The following is a 19,623-nucleotide window of genomic DNA, read 5'->3' as shown; positions in this document are numbered from 1 at the left end:
GATCAGTGTTGGGTCCCTTTCTATTTGTAATAGATGTGAATGATTAGGACATTAATGCAGGAAGCATGATCAGTAAATTTGCAGATGACACAAAGAATAATGGGGTTGTTGACAGAGTGGGGGGTAATCTTACGCTAGAGGTGATATTGATGTGTTGGTGAAATAGGCTGAGAAATGGCAGATAGAGTTTAATCCTGATAAATATGATGTAATGCACTTTGGGAGTACTAATGAGGCTAGGACATACACCATGAATGGTAGGGTCCAGAGAGTATTGAAGAACAGAGGAACATTGGTGTACATCCAAAGATCCTGAAGGTGGCAGCACAGGTATATAACGTGGTTAAGAAGGCGTATAGAATACTGGCCTTCATTAGTCAGGGCATTGAATATAAAAGCAGGGAAGTTATGCTGCACCTCTTTAAAACATTGATCACACCTCAGCTGGAGTACTGTGTGCAGTTCTGGTCACCACACTGTCGGGAGGATGTGATAGTGCTGGAGAGGGTGCAGAAGAGATTCACCTGGGATGGAGCATTTCAGTTATGAAGAGAGACTGGAGAGGTTAGGTCTGTTTACCCTGTAGCTGAGGAGGTTAAGAGAGAACATGATTGAAATAAATAAATTTTGGGGGTATAGATAGAGTAGACTGTAGGAAACATTCCCCCATGTCACAGGTCAATAAACCTAATGGAATTAGATTAAGGGGTAAGAAATTTAGAGGCGATTTGCTGGAGAGAGATCACTGCTGGAGAGAGTGATGGAAGTAGAGTTGTTGGCAGCATTTAAGTCATATCTAGACAAGCACTTGAATCACCTAGGCTTAGAAGGCTATAGGCCAAGTACTGTGAGATGGGATTAATATGGATGGGTACACACTGGTCGGTATGGATATGGTGGGCCAAATGGCCTGTTTCCTTGCTGTTTGACCCTGTAACTCTAAGACAAAATGTTAACACTATTTCTCTTTCCACAGATGCTGTCTACCTGTGAGTTTTAGCATTTTCTATTTTTATTTCAGATTTTCAGCATCTGCAGTTTTTTGATATTTAAAAATATTGTTGCCAGGTTGGTGTCAACACCTTAACTTTAAAAAAAAAGCAGGATTTTTACCAATATTATAAAATTGAGAACCAAGTTAGGGGAATCTGGGTGGCACGTGGCTCTGCAGCTTCCATTTAAAGTCTGATTCTGTATGAAATGCAACAATATGAGGATGAAAGGCTTCACTGAGGTCTGTCAGAGCTTCAGCTAATGTGCAATTTTTGTTCTTATTTAAAGTATTTTTAAAAATTATGTATAAAGTGAATAATTAAGTTTTTTGTTCTGTCCTGTTTAGAACCTCCATCCCCAGTTGCACCTCCCCGGTTGATTCATGCTGGCCTGACTTACCTGGTAATACAGCTGAATACCAACATAACATCTGGAGATGGCCCTGTTATTCAACGAGAAATTGAGTATAGGATGAATTCACAGTCTCAGTCAAAAATTCAGATTGCTCCTTATCTAATCCATATGCTCCGTCACCTATACCTGGATACTGAATACGTGATCAGAGTCTTACTAACTAGGCCTGGTGAGGGAGGGAGAGGGAATCCAGGACCATCGCTCATCTGTAAGACTAAGTGTGCAGGTATTTCAACTTTTAATCATTTTTTTTGTATAAGGTGTTTTCTCACTGCATCACTGAACCTTTGGTATTCCATAAATTGTTTTCAGTTTTCTTATTTCATTGTGTATTTTAGGATTGAGTCTTATTAATTCTAATTCTGATCATATTTAGAATTAAATGTTAGTTTTTTTTAATTAGGAGTGAGCAGTAATGATAATGGAACAAAGGCAGGAGTAAACTAACCTGTCTTACCTGCTCTGTTATTCAATAAGGTCATTTCTGAACTTTTACCTCAGCGCCACTTTCCTGCATTAACTCTAATGCTTGATTCCCTAAATGGCTAAAATCCCATCTATCTCTTGTCTTGTATATACTTATCAACTAAGCTTCCATAGTCCTCTTGGGTAGAGAATTATAAAGATTTGCCACTCTCAGGGTGAAGAAATTTCTTTTCATTTATTTAATTTTGAGCTGGTTCCTGACACTTGTGCCAGTGGAAACACCAGCTCTGCTGTCAAACCCTTAAGAAATTTGTACATTTCATTAAGATAGAGTTAGAGAGACATAGAATTATACAGCCCAGAAACAAGCCCTTCGACCCAGCTCATCTATGTTGACCAAGTTGTCTACCTGAGATAGCCCCATTTGCCTGCATTTGGCCCATATCCCACTAAACCTTTCCCATCCATGTACCTGTCTGAATATCTTTTAAACATTGTAATTGTACCCACCTCTACCACCTCCTCTGGCAACTTGTTGCATATACCCATCAACCCCTGTGTGAAAAACTTGCCCGTCAGGTCCCCTTTAAATTTTTCCCCTCCCCTACCCAGGGAAAAAGACTGTGACCATTCACTTTACCTATACCCCTCATGATTTTATATACCTCTAAGGTCACCCCTCAGCCTTCTATGCTCCAGAGAAAATATCCCACCTCTTGTACACAATGCCATGACCGATGAAGACATGCTTGCCAAATGCCTTCACCATGCTGCCTACCTGTGTCGCCATCTTCAGGGAACTATGTGCTTTGTCTCTCTATTCTACAATGCTCTCTAGGGCCCTGTCATTTGTTATGTATTTCCTGCCCTGGTTTAACTTACCAAAATGCAACACTTCACACTTGTCTGAGTTAAATTTCATCTATGATTCCTTGGCCACTTTCCCAGTTGATCTAGATTCCATTGAAATCTTGGATAACCTTCTTCACTGTCCACTGTACCACCAATTTTGGTGTCATCTGCAAACTTACGAACCATGTCAACCACATTGTCATCCAAATCATTAATATAAATGACAAACATCAGTGGACTCAGCACTGACCTCTGGAGCACATCACTGGTCACAGACCTCCAATCTGAATAACAACCCTCCACTACCACACTCTCACTCCTACAACCAAGCCAATTTTGTATCCAATTGTCTAGTTCACCCTGGATCCCATGTGATCTAACCTTCCGGACCAGCCTCCCACGTGGGACCTTGTCAAAGGCCATACTAAAGTCCATGTAGACAATGTCCACCACCTTACCCTCATCAATTCTCTTGATCACCTCTTCATAAAACTCAATCAAATTTGTGAGACACAATTTCCCACACACAAAGCCGTGCTGTCTATCCCTAATTAGTCTTTGCGTTTCCAAATGCTGGTAGATCCTGTTCTTCAGAATCCCCTCCAGTAACTTTCCCATCACTGATGTTTGGTGCACCTATGGTTCCCTGGCTTGTCCTTTCAGCCCTCCTTAAATAAAGGCACAACATTAGTCATCCACCAGTCTTTTGCTACCTCACATGGGGCTAACAATTATACAAATATCTCTGCCAGATCCCTGCAATTTCTTCCCTAGCTTCCCACAGTGTCCTAGAATATACTTGATCAGTCCCTGGGTATTTATCCACCTTTATGTGCTTTAAGACCTCCAGCACCACATCTTTTGTAATGTGGATATGTTCAAATATATCAGTATTCATTTCCCTTAATTCCTTAGCTTCTATGACCTTCTCTATGGTAAATACATATGACAATTATTCATTTAAGACCTTGACATCTTCTGAAACTCCACACATAGATGACCACATTGATCCTTAAGGAGAACTGTTCTCTCCCTAGTTACCCCTTTGCTCTTAATCTAGAATCTCTTGGAAATCTCCTTTGCTTTATTTGCTAAAAGTATCACATGTCCTCTTTTTGCCCTCCTGATTTCTTAAATGTACTCCTACAATCCTTATACTCCTTAAAAGATTTTCTTGATACCAACTGCCTGTACCTGACGTATGCCTCCTTTCTCCTGACCAGAACCACAATATCCCTCATGAACCAAATTCCCTAATCATGTCATCTTGCCCCTCACTTTATCAGGAGCATGCTGGCTCTGAACTCCCCCTGTCTCACTTTTAAAAGCTTCCCACTTGCCAGACATCCCTTTATCTGCCAACAACCTTTCCCAGTCAACCATTACAAGTTCCTGTCTAATTCCATCTAAGTTAGCCCTCCCCCAATGTAGAACTTTAACTTGTGGACCAGTCCTTTCATTTTCCATATCTATTTTAAAACTAATAGAATTATGGATACTGGTCCCAAAGTGCTCCCCTGCTGACACTTAAGTCACTTGCCCTGCCTCATTTCCCAACAGGAGGTCCAGTGTTGCCCCTCCCTAGTAGAGCCATCACATTTTGCTTGAGAAAACTTTTGTGGGCAGACTTAACAAATACCATCCAAGCTCTTAGCACTATGGCAGTCCCAATCTATATTAGAGAAGTTAAGATCACCTATTATTACAACCCTATTATTCCTACAGTTATCTGTGAGCTCCCTACATATTTGCTCCTCTAATTTCCCTGCTGATTGTTGGGAGAGCTATAGTACAATCCCATCAAAGTGATCACCCCCTTCTTATTTTTGAGTGTCACCCATACAGCCTCACTGGATGACCCCCCAGTAATATCCTCACAAGATCACAAGACAAGGGAGCAGAAGTAGGCCATTCGGCCCACCGAGTCTGCTCCAAAGAAAAGGGGAAAAAGAGAAAAGTAATGAGAAATGGGGGGGGGGGGGGAATCTGGTGGTTAACCTTTAGGGTATCCTGCACGAGTACCCCCAAGTCCCTTTGTACTTCTGTACTTTGAATTTTCTCCCCTTATAGATAATAATCTGCCCGCTTATTTCTGTTTCCAAAGTGTACAACTGCACATTTCTCAACACTGAATCTCATCTGCCATTTCCTTGCCCATTCTCCTAAACTATCTAGGTCTCCCTGCAACCTTCCTGTCTCTTCAATACTCTCTACTCCTCCACCTATCTTGGTGTCATCCACAAACTTAGCCACAAAACCATTTACTTCATCATCCAAGTCTTTAATGTACAGGGTAAAAAGAAGCGGCCCCAACACAGACCCCTGCGGAACACCACTAGTAACCGGTAGCCGACCAGAACAGGATCCTTTTATTCCCACCGTTTGCTTTCTGCCAATCAGCCAATGCTCCACCCATTCTGTTATCCTATCTGTAATTCCATGACCTCTCATCTTATTAATCAGTCTTTTGTGTGGCACCTTGTCGAAGGCCTTTTGGAAGTCTAAATACACAACATCTACCGCCTCTCCCTTATCCACCATACCTGAGATTTCTTCAAAAAACTCTCATAGGTTGGTCAGGCAGGATCTTCCCTTCATGAAACCATGTTGGCTTGGACCTATCTTGCCTTGCACCGCTAGGTATTCCATAACCTCATCCTTGAGGATAGATTCTAATAACTTTCCCACCACCAACGTCAGACTAATAGGTCTGTAATTTCCTTTATGCTGCCACCCACCTTTCTTATACAGTGGAACTACATTTGCGACCCTCCAGTCCTCTGGAACTATGCCAGAGTCTATCGATTCCTGGAAAATTATCACCGATGCCTCCACTATCTCCGAAGCCACCTCCTTCAGAACCTGGGGATGCACCTCATCCAGTCCGGGAGACTTATCAGTCTTTAGTCCCTTAAGCTTTCTTAGCACCTTCTCTCTAGTAATCTTAACTGAACTCAGTTCCGTTCCTTGAGACCCCTGACTATCCGGTATATTGCTGATGTCCTCCACAGTGAAGACCGATGCAAAATACTCATTTAGTTCCTCTGCCATCTCTTTATCATCCCTTATAATCTCTCCCGCACTGTTATCGATTGGTCTTATATCAACCCATGTCTCTCTTTTGCTCCTTATATATTTAAGAAAACTCTTAGCATCCTTTCAAATGTTATCTGCCAACTTCCTTTCATAATTCATCTTTTCTTTCCTAATGACCTTCTTAGTTTTTTTCTGCAGGTTTTTAAAAGTTTCCCAGTCTAATTTTTGCTTCCTTGTATGCCCTCCCTTTTGCTTTTATTTTATCCTTCACCTCTCTCGTTATGCACATTTTTGCCTTTTTTCCATTCAAAACCTTCTTTGTTCTTGGAATATATCTATACTGCATTTTCCTTATTTCTTGTAGAAATTCCATCCATTTCTGCTCCACCGTCCCTCCAGCTAGCTTACTCTTCCAATCAATTTGGGCCAGCTTCTCTCTTATGCCACTGTAATTTCCTTTGTTCCACTGAAATATCGATACACCAGTTATCAGCTTCTCCTTCTCAAATTTGAAACTGAACTCAATCATATTGTGATCACTAGTTCCCAATGGTTCCTTTACCTTTAGTTCCCTAATCACCTTCAGTTCGTTACACAGCACCCAATCCAAAACAGCCGATCCCCTGGTGGGCTCATCAACAAGTTGCTCCAAAAAGCCATCCCGTAGACATTCCACAAACTCACTCTCCCGAGATCTACTGCCTTGCTGGATTTCCCAGTCCACCTTCATGTTAAAATCCCCCATAATTATCTTAACGTTGTCACTCTGACACGCTTTTTCTATTTCTAACTGCAACTTATAGTCCACTTCCTGACTGCTATTAGGGGGCCTATATATAACTGCTACTATTGTCCTTTTACCCTTGCTATTTCTTAGCTCCACCCATAAGGATTCCACCTCTTCTGACCCAATGACCTTCCTTTCTATTGATTTTATATCATTACTAACCATCATGGCCACACCACCCCCTCTGCCTACCTGCCTATCCTTCCTATACACTGTACCCCTGGACATTTAGTTCCCAATCACATCCGTCATAAAGCCATGATTCGGTGATTGCCATAATGTCGTATTTATTAATCTGTAGTTGTGCCACTAGGTCATCTACTTTATTCTTAATGCAACGTGCATTTAAATATAGTACATTTGGTCCAGCATCTGCTATTGATTTTCTTGTACTCCTATTGTTCAGCAAATTATCCTGATTTTTCACCTGCCTGTCCTTCTTGCCATCCTCACTGCACACTGTCTTGGACTTGTTTCTATAAACCTCCTCCCTTACCCTAACATCTTGTATCCTAACATCGTGGTTTCCATCCCCCTGCCAGATTAGTTTAAACCCTCCCCGACAGCTAAATTAAACATTCCCGCCAGGATATTGGACCCTTTGGAGCTTAGGTGTAACCCGTCCTTAGCGAATAGGTCATGCCTCCCCCAAAAAAGGTCCCAACGATCCAGAAATCTGAAGCCCTGCCCCCTGCACCAGTCACTCAGCCACGCATTCATCTGCCAGATCTTTCTATTCTTACTACCGTTAGCACGTGGCACAGGTAGTAATCCTGAAATTACCACCTTAGAGGTCCTACTTCTCAACTTTCTTCCTAACTCCTTGTATTCCTCCTTCAGGACCTCTTCTCTTTTTCTACCTATGTCATTGGTACCTACATGTATCAAGACTTCTGGCTGATCACCCTCTCCCCTCAGAATATTTCTGGACCTGGTCCGTGACATCCCATACCCTGGCACCAGGGAGGCAACACACCATCCGGGATTCATTGTCGGTTTCACAGAATCTGTTATCCGTTCCCCTCACTATAGAATCCCCATTAACCACTGATTTACTCTTTCCCCGCTGGACCACAGTACCAGGTATGGTAAGTACTGCCGTGATGTTCTCCCTATTAAAAACTGGAACTCCCCCTCCTCACTTACCTCCACCTCTATCACACTTGTAGCATCTGTACCCCAGAACATTGAGCTGCCAGTCTTCCTGTCCTTCAACCATGTTTCTTTTATGGCTATGATATCCAATTTCCATGTAGCTATCCATGCCCTCAGTCTGTCTGCTTTGCCTGTCAAGTTTTTTGGATTAAAATAAATGCAGCTGAGCCTATCAGATCTTCCTTACTCCCTGTCCTGCTCCTGCCTACTGAATTTATTTGCTTTCTTTCTTCCAAACTCAAGTGGGTATAGGCCGAGTCCACTTAATTTCTATTCATGCAACAAATGCACCATTCCAGAAATCAATCTGGTGAATCTTCTCCATATCACCTCTATTCCTGAGGTAAGGCTGCCAGATTTGTGCACAATATTCCAAATGTGTTCTCAGCAGAGTTCTATATTATTGGAAGAAAATGTCTCTAACTGAGTAGAATAAATAAGGGGGGATCTGTACATATGGCATATTTAGATTTTTGAAAGGCTTTCGTTAAGGTCCTGTACAGGAGGTTGGTAAACTAGGTTAGATCACATTGAATTGGAAAAAATTTACTGACATGGATTGAGAATTGATTAACAGATAGTAAGCAAAGAGTGAGAATGAATGGATCTTTCTCAGGTTGGTAGACTATGACTAGTGAGATTCCACAGGGAGCAGTGCTTCACATCCTTCACATCCTCCACATCCTTCCTATAATGAGGCGACCAGAACTGGACACAGTACTCCAAGTGTGGTCTAACCAGAGTTTTGTAAAGCTGTATCATTACTTCACGGCTCTTAAACTCGATCCCACGACTTATGAAAGCTAACATCCCATAAGCCTTCCTAACTACCCTATCCACCTGTGAGGCAACTTTCAGTGATCTGTGGATATGAACCCCCAGATCCCTCTGCTCCTCCACACTGCCCAGAATCCTGCCATTAACCTTGTACTCCGCCTTGGAGTTTGTCCTTCCAAAGTGTACCACCTCACACTTCTCCGGATTGAACTCCATCTGCCACTTCTCTGCCCAGCTCTGCATCCTATCAATATCCCTCTGTAGGCGTCGGCAGCCCTCCACACTATCCACAAAACCACCGATCTTTGCGTCATCTGCAAACTGCTAACCCAGCCATCCACCCCCTCATCTTAGTCATTAATAAATATCACAAAAAGTAGAGGTCCCAGAACCGATCCCTGTGGGACACCACTAGTCACAGCCCTCCAATCTGAATGCACTCCATCCACCACAACCCTCTGCTTTCTACAGGCAAGCCAATTCTGAATCCACACGGCCAAGCCTCCCTGGATCCCTTGGCCTCTGACCTTCTGAAGAAGCCTACCATGTGGAACTTTGTCAAACACCTTACTAAAATCCATGTAGACCACATCTACTGCACTACCCTCATCAATCTTCCTGATCACCTCCTCAAAGAACCCTATCAGGCTTGTGAAGCAAGATCTTCCCTTCACAAAGCCATGCTGGCTGTCCCTAATCAGTCCATGATTCTCTAAATGCTCATAGATCCTATCTCTTAGAATCCTTTCTAACAGCTTACCCACCACAGACGTAAGGCTCACCGGTCTGTAATTCCCTGGACTATCCCTACTACCTTTTGAATAAGGGGACAACATTCACCACCCTCCAATCCTCCAGTACCATTCCTGTGGACAACGAGGACTCAAAGATGCTAGTCAACGGTTCAGCAATCTCTTCCCTCTCCTCATGAAGCAGCCTGGGGAATATTCCGTCAGGCCCCGGGGACTTATCTGTCCTAATATTTTCTAACAGCTCCAACACATCCTCTCTCTTGATATCTACATACTCTAGAACATTACCCTTCCCAACACTGTTCTCAGTGTCATCAAGACCCATCTTCCTTGATGAATACTGAAGAGAAGTATTCCTTGAGGACCTCACCCACTTCCACAGCTTCCAGGCACATCTTCCCACCTATATCATTAATCAGACCTACCGTTACTCTAGCTGTCCTTCTGCTCTTCACATACGAGAAAAAAGCCTGGGGATTCTCCTTAACCTTACTCGCCAAAGCCTTTTCATGTCCCCTTCTTGCTCTCCTCAGCCCCTTCTTAAGTTCCTTCCTTGCTGCTCTATATTCCTCACGAGCCTCATCTGATCCTTGCTGCTTACACCTTATGTATGCTGCCGCCTTCTTCCTAACTAGTTGTTTCACCTCCCTTGTCACCCATGGTTCCTTCACCCTGCCATTCCTTCTCTGTCTCACTGGGACAAATTTATCCCTAACATCCTGCAAGAGATCCCTGAACATCGACCACATCCCCATAGTACATTTCCCTTCAAAAATGTCATCCCAATTTACACTCTCAAGTTCTCGCCTTATAGCCTCATAATTTGCCTTTCCCCAACTAAATATCTTCCTGTCCTCTTTGCTCCTATCCCTGTCGATGAGAATGCCAAAGGTTATGGAGCAGTGGTCGCTGCCCCCCAAATGCTCAGCCGCCGAGAGATCTGTCACCTGACCCGGTTCATTACCTAAAACCAGATCTAATATGACATTCCCTCTAGTCGGCCTGTCGACATGCTGTTTCAGGAATCCGTCCTGGATACACTTAACAAACTCCGCCCCATCTAAGCCTTTGGCACTAAGCAGGTGCCAATCAATATTTGGGAAGTTGAAGTCTCCCATGATAACAACCCTGTTATTTTTGCATCTTTCCAAAATCTTCCTCCCAATCTGCTCGGTATCCCTGCTGCTACCAGGGGGCTTATAGAATACTCACAGTCGAGTACCTGCTCCTTTCTTGTTCCTAATTTCCACCCATATTGACTCTAGCTAAGATCCTTGTACATAATCCACCCTTTCTGCAATGTTGGAGCAAAGAGAGCGTCAGGCATGTCTGAAGCATTATGTACAGTTTTAGTCTCCTTACCCAAAAGACTTGCTATAGAAGAAATGCAGGGAAGTTTCACTGAGCTGATTTCTGGGATGGCAGGTTTGCCCCATAATGAGAGATTGTGTAGACCAGGCCTGTATTCTCCAGGGTTTTGAAGAGCTAGAGGTGATCTCATTAAAATTTGCAGAAATCTTACAGGACTTGGCTGAATAAGTGCAGGGGAGATGAGGAGTCTGGGTGTGTATTCTAAAACTTGGGACCACTGTGTCTGTATAAGGGGTAGAACTGCAATGAGGAAGTCTTCACTCAGAGGCTGATGAACATTTGGATGTACCTACCTCTTGTTACCAAAAAATCAAAAATTGTTAGATTTTTGGATATTAAGAGAGTAAGTAAAATGGGGATAACATAAGAAAATTGCATTGATCTTGGTGAATGGCCAAGTAGACTCAAAGGCCAGATGGCTCACTGCTGCCTCTGATTTCTTACGGACAAGTCTATCAAAGAACTGAAAGGGTACAATGGGTCTGCTCTGCAGAGTGGTTCTAAGATGGTAAGGGGGAGGACTGATGCACTGAGTAAACTTCAGTTGTGTCCAAGTGTGTGACAAGGTTGGAACTGTAGCAATAATAGGACATATAATATTTAGATGCTGTATTACCATATTATTGCACTCCTTTACCAGCCCTGCAATTCTGCTTTGCAATTTATTTCAATTCTGCAACTCCAACAGAATAGTGATTGTTTTTGAGTCATGAGAAATGAAGGTACAACCTCTAGATGTTCACTCTGAAAAGATGAACCCTGTACTGGGCATCAGGAGAAGTGAACTGCTTAAGTTTAATTCAGTTTCTCTATTAAAAACATCCCATGGAAAATTTGTTGTTGATACTATGTCCTTGGCTTTCTGCTCACCTCACCTTAACAGGGATGTTGTTGAAGAAGAATGAAAAAAGGGGCTGCATTTGACAACAGAGCAGTTTGGAAACGAAAAGAATAATTTTATGTAAGGTATAGTGGGGCGGCCATAGTGAGTGTGGCCAGTGTTTGATTGGAAGTGCTGTGGCTTTGGCTCATGAGGCTTCGGTGAGAGGAGGCTGATCAGAGGTACAGGATTAGGCCGGTAAGGTCTCTTTAACTTTATTTTTCACACTTAGCGCAGTTGAGATGGCAGTTAGGGCAGCGGTATGCACATCCTGTAGGGTATGGAAGATCAGGGAGACTCCCAGTGTCCCTGAGGATTACACCTGTGGGAAGTGTGCCCAGCTGCAGCTCCAGGCTGACTACGTTAAGGAACTGGAGCTGGAGCTGAATGCACTCAGGATCATCTGGGATGCTGAGAGCATCATAGATAAGAGTTTTAGTGAAGTGGTCACACCTAAAGTAGAGGCAGCAGGTAGCTGGGTGACCACCAGGAAGTGCAAGGGGAGTAGATGGACAGTGTAGGGGTTCCCCTGTGGCTTTTCCCCTCACTAACAGGTGTACCTCCTTGGATACTGTTTGGGGAGGAATGACCTTTCAGGGCATAGCAGCAGCAGTCAGGTCTGTGGCACTGTGACCAGCTCTGAGGCTCAGCAGGAAAGGGTGCAGTCAGACAGAGTGATAGGAGACATGCTAGTTAGGGGTACAGACAGGAGATTCAGTGGCCGCATAAGAGACACCAGGACGGTGTGTTGCCTCCCAGATGCTATGGTCAAGGATGTCTCTATGGCGGTTGCAGAACATTCTCAAGGGGGAGGATGAACAGCCAGAGATCGTTGTACATATTGGTACAGATGACATAGGTAGGAAAAGAGATGAGGTCCAGCAGAGTGAGTATAAGGAGTTATGAAAGAAGTTAAAAAGCAGGATCTCAAGGGTAGTGATCTCTGGATTACTACCAGTGCCACATGCTAGTGAGGGCAATAATACAAAGATATGCCAGATGAATGCATGGCTGAGGAACTGGTGCAGGGGGCAGGGATTCAGGTTCTTGGATCATTGGGATCTCTTCTGGGTCAGAGATGACCTGTACAAGAGGGACGGGTTGCACCTGAATTGGAGGGGGACCAATATCCTGGCTGGGAGATTTGCTAGTTCTATGCGGGAGGATTTAACCTAGATTGGGGTGGGAGTCTGAGCAGCAGAGAGGCAGATAACGAGTCTGAAAATATTGAAGCCAAAGAGAGCAAGTTTAGTAGTCAGGATAGCCAGGAGCACAGTAAAAGAAGAGGAAAGACCACTGGTTTGAACTGCATTTATTTCAATGCAGGAGGCTTAACAAGTAAGGCAGGTGAATTTGGGGCCTGAATCGGCTCTGGGGATTGGGATATTATTGCCATAACAGAAACATAGCTGAGAAGGGCAGGACTGGCAGCTTAATGTTCCAGGATAAAGGAGACATACACTGTGTTTAGGCAATGAGGAACAAGCGAATCCCTCAATGACCATAAGAAATGTACGATTACACTTGAGGGGGAATTCAGAAGGGCAAAAAAAGGTTATGAGACGGATCTGGCAGGCAGGGTTAAGGAAAAATCCCAAGAGATTCTATAGGTATATTAAGAGTAAAAGGGTGAAAGAATAGGTTCCCTTAAAGATCAGCATGGCTGTCTATGTGTGGAACCACAGGAGATGGGTGAGATTTTCAATGACTATTTCTCATCAGTTTTTACTGTGGAGAAAATGATGGATGAGAAAGAAAGAAATGAGTGATTTATTGGACCACATACGAGTTACCAGGGAGTGAGTATTGGTGGTAGATCCCCAGGGCCTGACCGAATGCACCCTCGGACCTTGTGGAAAGCTTGGAAGACTGGAGGGTGTACCATTATTTAAGAAGGGCAGCAAAGACTAGCCAGGGAACTACAGGCTGGTGAGTCTGACATCAGTGGTGGGTAAGTTACTGGAGGGGATTCCGAGGGACGGGATCTATCGACACTTGGATAGGCAAGGTCTAATTAGGGATAGACAGCATGGCTTTGTATGTGGGCAATTGTGTCTGACAAATCTGAGTTTTTTGAAGAGATAACCAAGAGGATAGATGAGGGAGGGTAGGGCAGTGAACATTATCTATATGAACTTCAACAAAGCTTCTGACAAGGTCCCATATGGCAAGCTAGTCTGGAAGGTTAGATTGCATGGGATCCAGGGAGAGATAGCTAGTTTGATTCATAACTGGCTCTGTGGTAGGAAGCAGAGAGTGATGGTCACAGGTTGTTTCTTGGACTAGAAGCCTGTGACTAGTGGTGTGCCACAGGGGATGGGACTGGGACCTTTGTTCCTTATTTATGTACATGATTTGGCTGTGAATGTACGGTTAGTAAGTTTGTGGATGATCAGTGAATGGTTGTGCCCTGGGGAGTGTTGTGGAACAGAAGGACCCAGGAATACCAGTACATAGTTTGCTGAAGGGTGTTGAAAAAGACGTTTGGCACCCTGGCCTTCAGTCAGGGCATTGATTATAGAAGTTGAGAAGTTGTATTGCAGTTATATAAGACATTGGTGACTTGGACTATTTTGTGCAGTTTTGGTCACCCTGTAATAGGAAAGACATCATTAAACTGGAAAGACTGCAGAGAAGATTTACAAGGATGCTGCAGGACTGGAGAGCCTGAGCTATAGGGAAAGGTTGGGCAGGCTAGGACTTTATTCCTTGGAATGTAGGAGATTGAGGGGTGACCTTATAGAGGTGTATGAAATCAAGAGGGTTATAGATAGGGTGAATGCACATAGTCTTTTTTCCAGGAAAGGGAAACCGAAAAGAAGAGGGCATAGGTTTAATGTGAGAGGTGAAAGTTTAAAAGGGACCTAAGGGGCAACTTCTTCATGCAGAGGGTGGCGTGTATATGGAATGAGCTGCCAGAGGAAGTGGTTGAGGCAGGTACAATAACAATAATTAAATTTGAAGGGATATGGGCCAAATGCAGGAAAATGGGACTACCTTGGTGGGTACCATGGTTGAATGGACAAGCTGGGCCAAAGGACCTGTTTCCATGCTGTATTACTTTGTAACTTTATGCAGGTTAGGTAAAAATGGGCAAAGCAAACAGATGTGGAAGTCCTGCTTGTCTTTACAGCAAAAGTACATTAATATTTTGCAGTTCTATCTTTCACCCACGACCCAGATAAATTGTCAATAGGGCATGACAGAAAACCATCAGTAGGAGTCTGCAGCCAAGGATGCTCCAGTTGCCAATTTAACATGTAGGAGTGGTCAGAAATTGGAAAATATTGAGAGGAAAATGGGAAGACTGGGGAAGAAACACAAGGTCAGGCTTCAGGAGGTTGAAGGCTTCCTTGAGGTGGCCCAGCAGAGAAATCCAGCTCCTCCTGGTCAGCCATTTCACTTAAACCATAGAACAATACAGCACAATACAGGCCCTTCAGCCCAGCATGTTGTGCTGACCTTTAAACCTCACTTAAGACTATCTAACCCCTTCCTCCCACATATCCCCCTATTTTAAATTCCTCCATATGCTTATCTAACAATCTCTTGAACTTGACCAGCATACCTGCCTCCACCACTACCCCAGGCAGCGCATTCCATGCACCAACCACTCTCTGGGTGAAAAACCTCCCTCTGACATCTCCCTTGAACTTCCCACCCATTCCTTTAAAACCATGCCCTTTTGTATTGAGTATTGGTGCCCTGGGAAAGAGGCGCTGGCTGTCTACTCTATCTATTCCTCTTAATATTTTGTATGTCTCTATCATGTCTCCCCTCATCCTCCTTCTCTCCAAAGAGTGAAGGCCTAGCCCTTTAGTGTCTCCTTATAATCCGTACTCTTCAAACCAGGCAGCATCCTGGTAAATCACTCTGCACCCTTTCCAACGCTTCCATGTCCTTCCTATAATGAGGCGACCAGAACTGGACACAGTACTCCAAGTGTGGTCTAACCAGAGTTTTGGAGAGTTGCATCATTACTTCGCAGCTCTTAAACTTGATCCCACGACTTATGAAAGTTAACATCCCATAAGCTTTCTTAAATACCCTGTCTACCTGTGAGGCAACTTTCAGTGATCTGTGGATATGAAGCCCCCAGATCCCTGTGCTCCTCCGCACTACCCAGAATCCTGCCATTAACCTTGTACTCCGCCTTGGAGTTTGTCCTTTCAAAGCGTACCACCTCACACTTCTCTGGTTTGAACTCTATCTGCCACTTCTCAGCCCATTTCTGCATCCTATCAATATCCCTCTGCAATCTCCTACAGTCCTTCACACTATCCACAACACCTCCGACCTTTGTGTCGAATGCAAACTTGCTAACCCACCCTTTTACCCCCTCATCCAAGTCATTAATAAATATCACGAAAAGTAGTGGTCCCAGAACCGACCCTTGTGGGACACCACTAGTCACAGCCCTCCAATCTGAATGCACTCTATCCACCACAACCCTCTGCTTTCTACAGGCAAGCCAATTCTGAATCCACACGGCCAAGCCTCCCTGGATCCCATGCCCTCTGACCTTCTGAAGGAGCCTACCATGTGGAACCTTGTCAAACGCCTTACTAAAATCCATGTAGACCACATCTACTGCACTAACCTCATCAATCTTCCTGGTCACCTCCTCAAAGAACCCTATCAGGCTTGTAAGACATGATCTGCCCTTCACAAAGCCATGCTGGCTGTCCCTCATCAGTCCATGATTCTCTAAATGCTCATAGATCCTATCTCTAAGAATCCTTTCAAACAGCTTGCCCACCACAGACGTAAGGCTCACTGGTCTGTAATTCCCTGGACTATCCCTACTACCTTTTTTGAATAGGGGTCAACATTTGCCACCCTCCAATCCTCCAATACCATTCCCGTGGACAACGAGGACTCAAAGATCCTAGCCAACAGCTCAGCAATCTCCTCCCTCACCTCACGGAGCAGCCTGGGGAATATTCCGTCAGGCCCCCGGGACTTATCTGTCCTAATATTTTCTAACAGCTCCAACACATCCTCTCTCTTGATATCTACACGGTCTAGAACACTCACCTTACTAACACTGTCCTCTGCGTCATCAAGGCCCCTTTCCTTGGTGAATACTGAAGAGAAGTATTCATTGAAAACCTGTCCCACTTCCACAGCTTCCAGGCACATCTTCCCACCTTTGTCTCTAATCGGTCCTACCTTTATTCTCGTCATCCTTCTGCTCTTCACGTACGTGAAAAAAGCCTTGGGATTCTCCTTAACCCTACTCACCAAGGCCTTTTCATGTCCCCTTCTTGCTCTCCTCAGCCCCTTCTTAAGTTTCTTCCTTGCTACTCTATCTTCCTCACAAGCCCTTTCTGATCCTTGCTGCCTACACCTTATGTATGCTGCCTTCTTCCTCCTAACTAGTTGTTCCACCTCTCTCGTCACCCATGGTTCCTTCACCCTGCCATTCTTTCTCTGCCTCACTGGGACAAATTTATCCCTAACATCCTGCAAGAGATCCCTGAACATCGACCATATCTCCATAGTACATTTCCCTTCAAAAATGTCATCCCAATTTACAATCTCAAGTTCTAGCCTTATAGCCTCATAATTTGCCCTTCCCCAATTAAACATCTTCCCGTCTTCTTTGCTCCTATCCTTGTCCATGACAATGCTAAAGGTTAGGGAGTGGTGGTCACTGCTCACCCACTGATAGATCTGTCACCTGACCCGGTTCATTACCTAATACAAGATCTAATATGGTATTCCCTCTAGTCGGCCTGTCAACATACTGTGACAGGAATCCGTCCTGTACACACTTAACAAACTCCGTCCCATCTACACCTTTGGTACTAAGCAGGTTCCAATCAATATTTGGGAAGTTGAAGTCTCCTGTGATAACAACCCTGTTATTCTTGCACCTTTCCCAAATCTGCCTCCCAATCTGCTCCTCAGTATCCCTACTGCTACCGGGGGGTCTATAGAATACTCCCAGTAGAATAACTGCTCCTTTCTTGTTCCTAACTTCCACCCATACTGACTCTGGAGGATCCTTCTACATTATCCACCCTTTCTGCAGCTGTAGTGGTATCCCTGACCAGTAACGCCACCCCTCCTGCTCTTCTCCCCCCCTCCCTATCCCTTTAAAAACACTGAAATCCAGGAATATTCAGTATCTATTCCTGCCCTGGTGACAGCCAAGTCTTTGCAAGAGCCACAATATCATAGTCCTATGTACTTATCCGAGCTGTCAGTTCATCCCCCATATTCTTGATACTTCTTGCATTTAAGTAAATGCACTTTAGCCCATCCACCTTTCTACTTTTATACCCTGTACTCTGCTTCTCCTTCCTCAAAGCCTCTCTACATGTTAGATCTGACTTTTCCACATCCACTCCTTCCTCTGGTTCCCATCCCCCTTGCAAACTAGTTTAAACCCTCCCGAACCACACGAGCAAACCTGCCTGCAAGGATATTGGCCCCCCTTGGGTTCAGGTGTAACCCGTCCTCTCTGTACAGGTCCCACCTTCCCCAGAAGAGATCCCAATGATCCACAAATCTAAAACCCTCCCTCCTGCACCAACTCCTCAGCCACGCATTCATCTGCCATCTCCTCCTATTCTTACTTTCACTATCACGTGGCACTGGCAGCAATCCTAAGATTGCTACCCTTGAGGTGCTGCTCTTCAGCCTTCTGCCTAGCTCCCTCTCACTTTTCAGGACCTCATCCCTCTTCCTACCTATGTCGTTGGTACCAACATGTACCACGACTTCTGGCTGTTCTCCCTCCGGCTCAAGGATACTGTGGACCCGATCAGAGACATCCTGGACCCTGGCACCTGGGAGGCAACATACCATCCGGGATTCATGCTCACTTCCACAGAATCTCCTGTCTGTTTCCCTATCGAGTCCCCTATCTCTACTGCCCTCCTCTGCTCCTCCCTTCCCGTCTGAGCAGCAGGACCAGTCCCAGTGCCAGAGACCTGGCTACTGCTGTTTGATCCCTGCAGGTCATCCCCCTCAACAGCTTCCAACGCGGAAAACCTATTACTGAGGAGAACAGCCTCCGGGGTCCTCTGCACTATCTGCCTGTTCCCTTTCTTTTTCTTTTTCTCTCCCCTGACAGTCACCCTTCTATCTGCTTCCTGAACCCTAGAAGTACCTGCTCTAAGGAGGGGTGACTGTCTCCTGATGCACAGCATCTACGTAACTCTCTCCCTCCCTGATGCTCTGCAGTGTTTGAAGCTGCGACTCCAGCTCATCAATTGTGAGCAGAAGTTCCTCCAGCACTTACTGCAGAAGTGGTCACCATGCACCACAGCAGGGTCCACATGCTCCCACATCAAGCAGCTGCGGCTCCTGAATGTTTCAAATCCTTGGAAAAAAAAACATGCAATACTGGTTCAATTCAAACTGTAATTTAGGAGATTGATTTTAAGTTAATAAGATTCTCCACCTATTTAAAATAGGACACGATCGATATCCATGTTCCCATACAATACAATTAGTTCCTTTTAACACTTTTAAAAAAAAACGTATTGGGACCTTTGGCTGTGCAGTGCTGAGGATAACAAAAATAGCACCTAAATGCAAGACCCTTCTTCTTTTGCACAACTTCACTTCAATAGTTTGAAATGTTAAGTTACACTGACTATACAGAGACACAGATCATATCTGCTCTGACTGTTTTCTAAAATCACACCTGTGGCATTTAATGTTTGCAGCTGATTTTGTTTTCACAAAGCATATTGATCCCAGTGGATGTTATCTTCTGTTTCATGAATATTGATGTGTGAAAAATTAGTGAAAGCAAATGGTTTGTAGGTATTATTCAGTTTGCTTGGATTAATTGTCAATATTTATAATCCCAGAACCCTTGAGGGCCCCCAAGGAACTTACTTTCTCTGAGATCCAATCAAGAAACATCACACTACAGTGGGAACAATTGAAAATTGACATCGTTCGCTGTTTTACTTACTCAATCAGTGTCTGTTACCGCTACAACATTGGAGCTGGCCATGATCAAGTGGTCAGTTATTGCAAGCAAGCTGAACCAAAGGTCCCCAGGTTCACCATTAAGAACCTTCCACCTTTCACAATTATTTATGTCAAGGTGAAGCTGACAAACACTGAAGGAAGTAAAAGGACCAAAGAATATGAGTGTCGGACAGATGAAGATGGTAAGAGCATTATTTGTTGTTTTCTGTTGTCATTTAAATCTG

General features: G+C 44.3%; 1 protein-coding gene across 1 annotated transcript in view; it reads left to right on the top strand.

Annotated features, from left to right (window-relative positions):
- LOC127581886 (receptor-type tyrosine-protein phosphatase U-like) overlaps positions 1-19,623 on the top strand; it is a 128,779-nt gene that overhangs the window by 95,970 nt on the left and 13,186 nt on the right. The window contains exons 7-8 of the mRNA XM_052036714.1: positions 1,340-1,633; positions 19,273-19,581. Of these exons, the coding sequence (XP_051892674.1) occupies positions 1,340-1,633; positions 19,273-19,581 (603 nt within the window). The remainder of the gene's footprint in view (positions 1-1,339; positions 1,634-19,272; positions 19,582-19,623) is intronic.

The sequence above is a fragment of the Pristis pectinata genome, chromosome 22 (genome assembly GCF_009764475.1).
Source record: "Pristis pectinata isolate sPriPec2 chromosome 22, sPriPec2.1.pri, whole genome shotgun sequence".
Lineage (NCBI taxonomy): Eukaryota > Metazoa > Chordata > Chondrichthyes > Rhinopristiformes > Pristidae > Pristis > Pristis pectinata.
The sequence above is the reverse complement of the archived record's forward strand: the minus strand, read 5'-3'. Positions and strand labels throughout refer to the sequence as shown.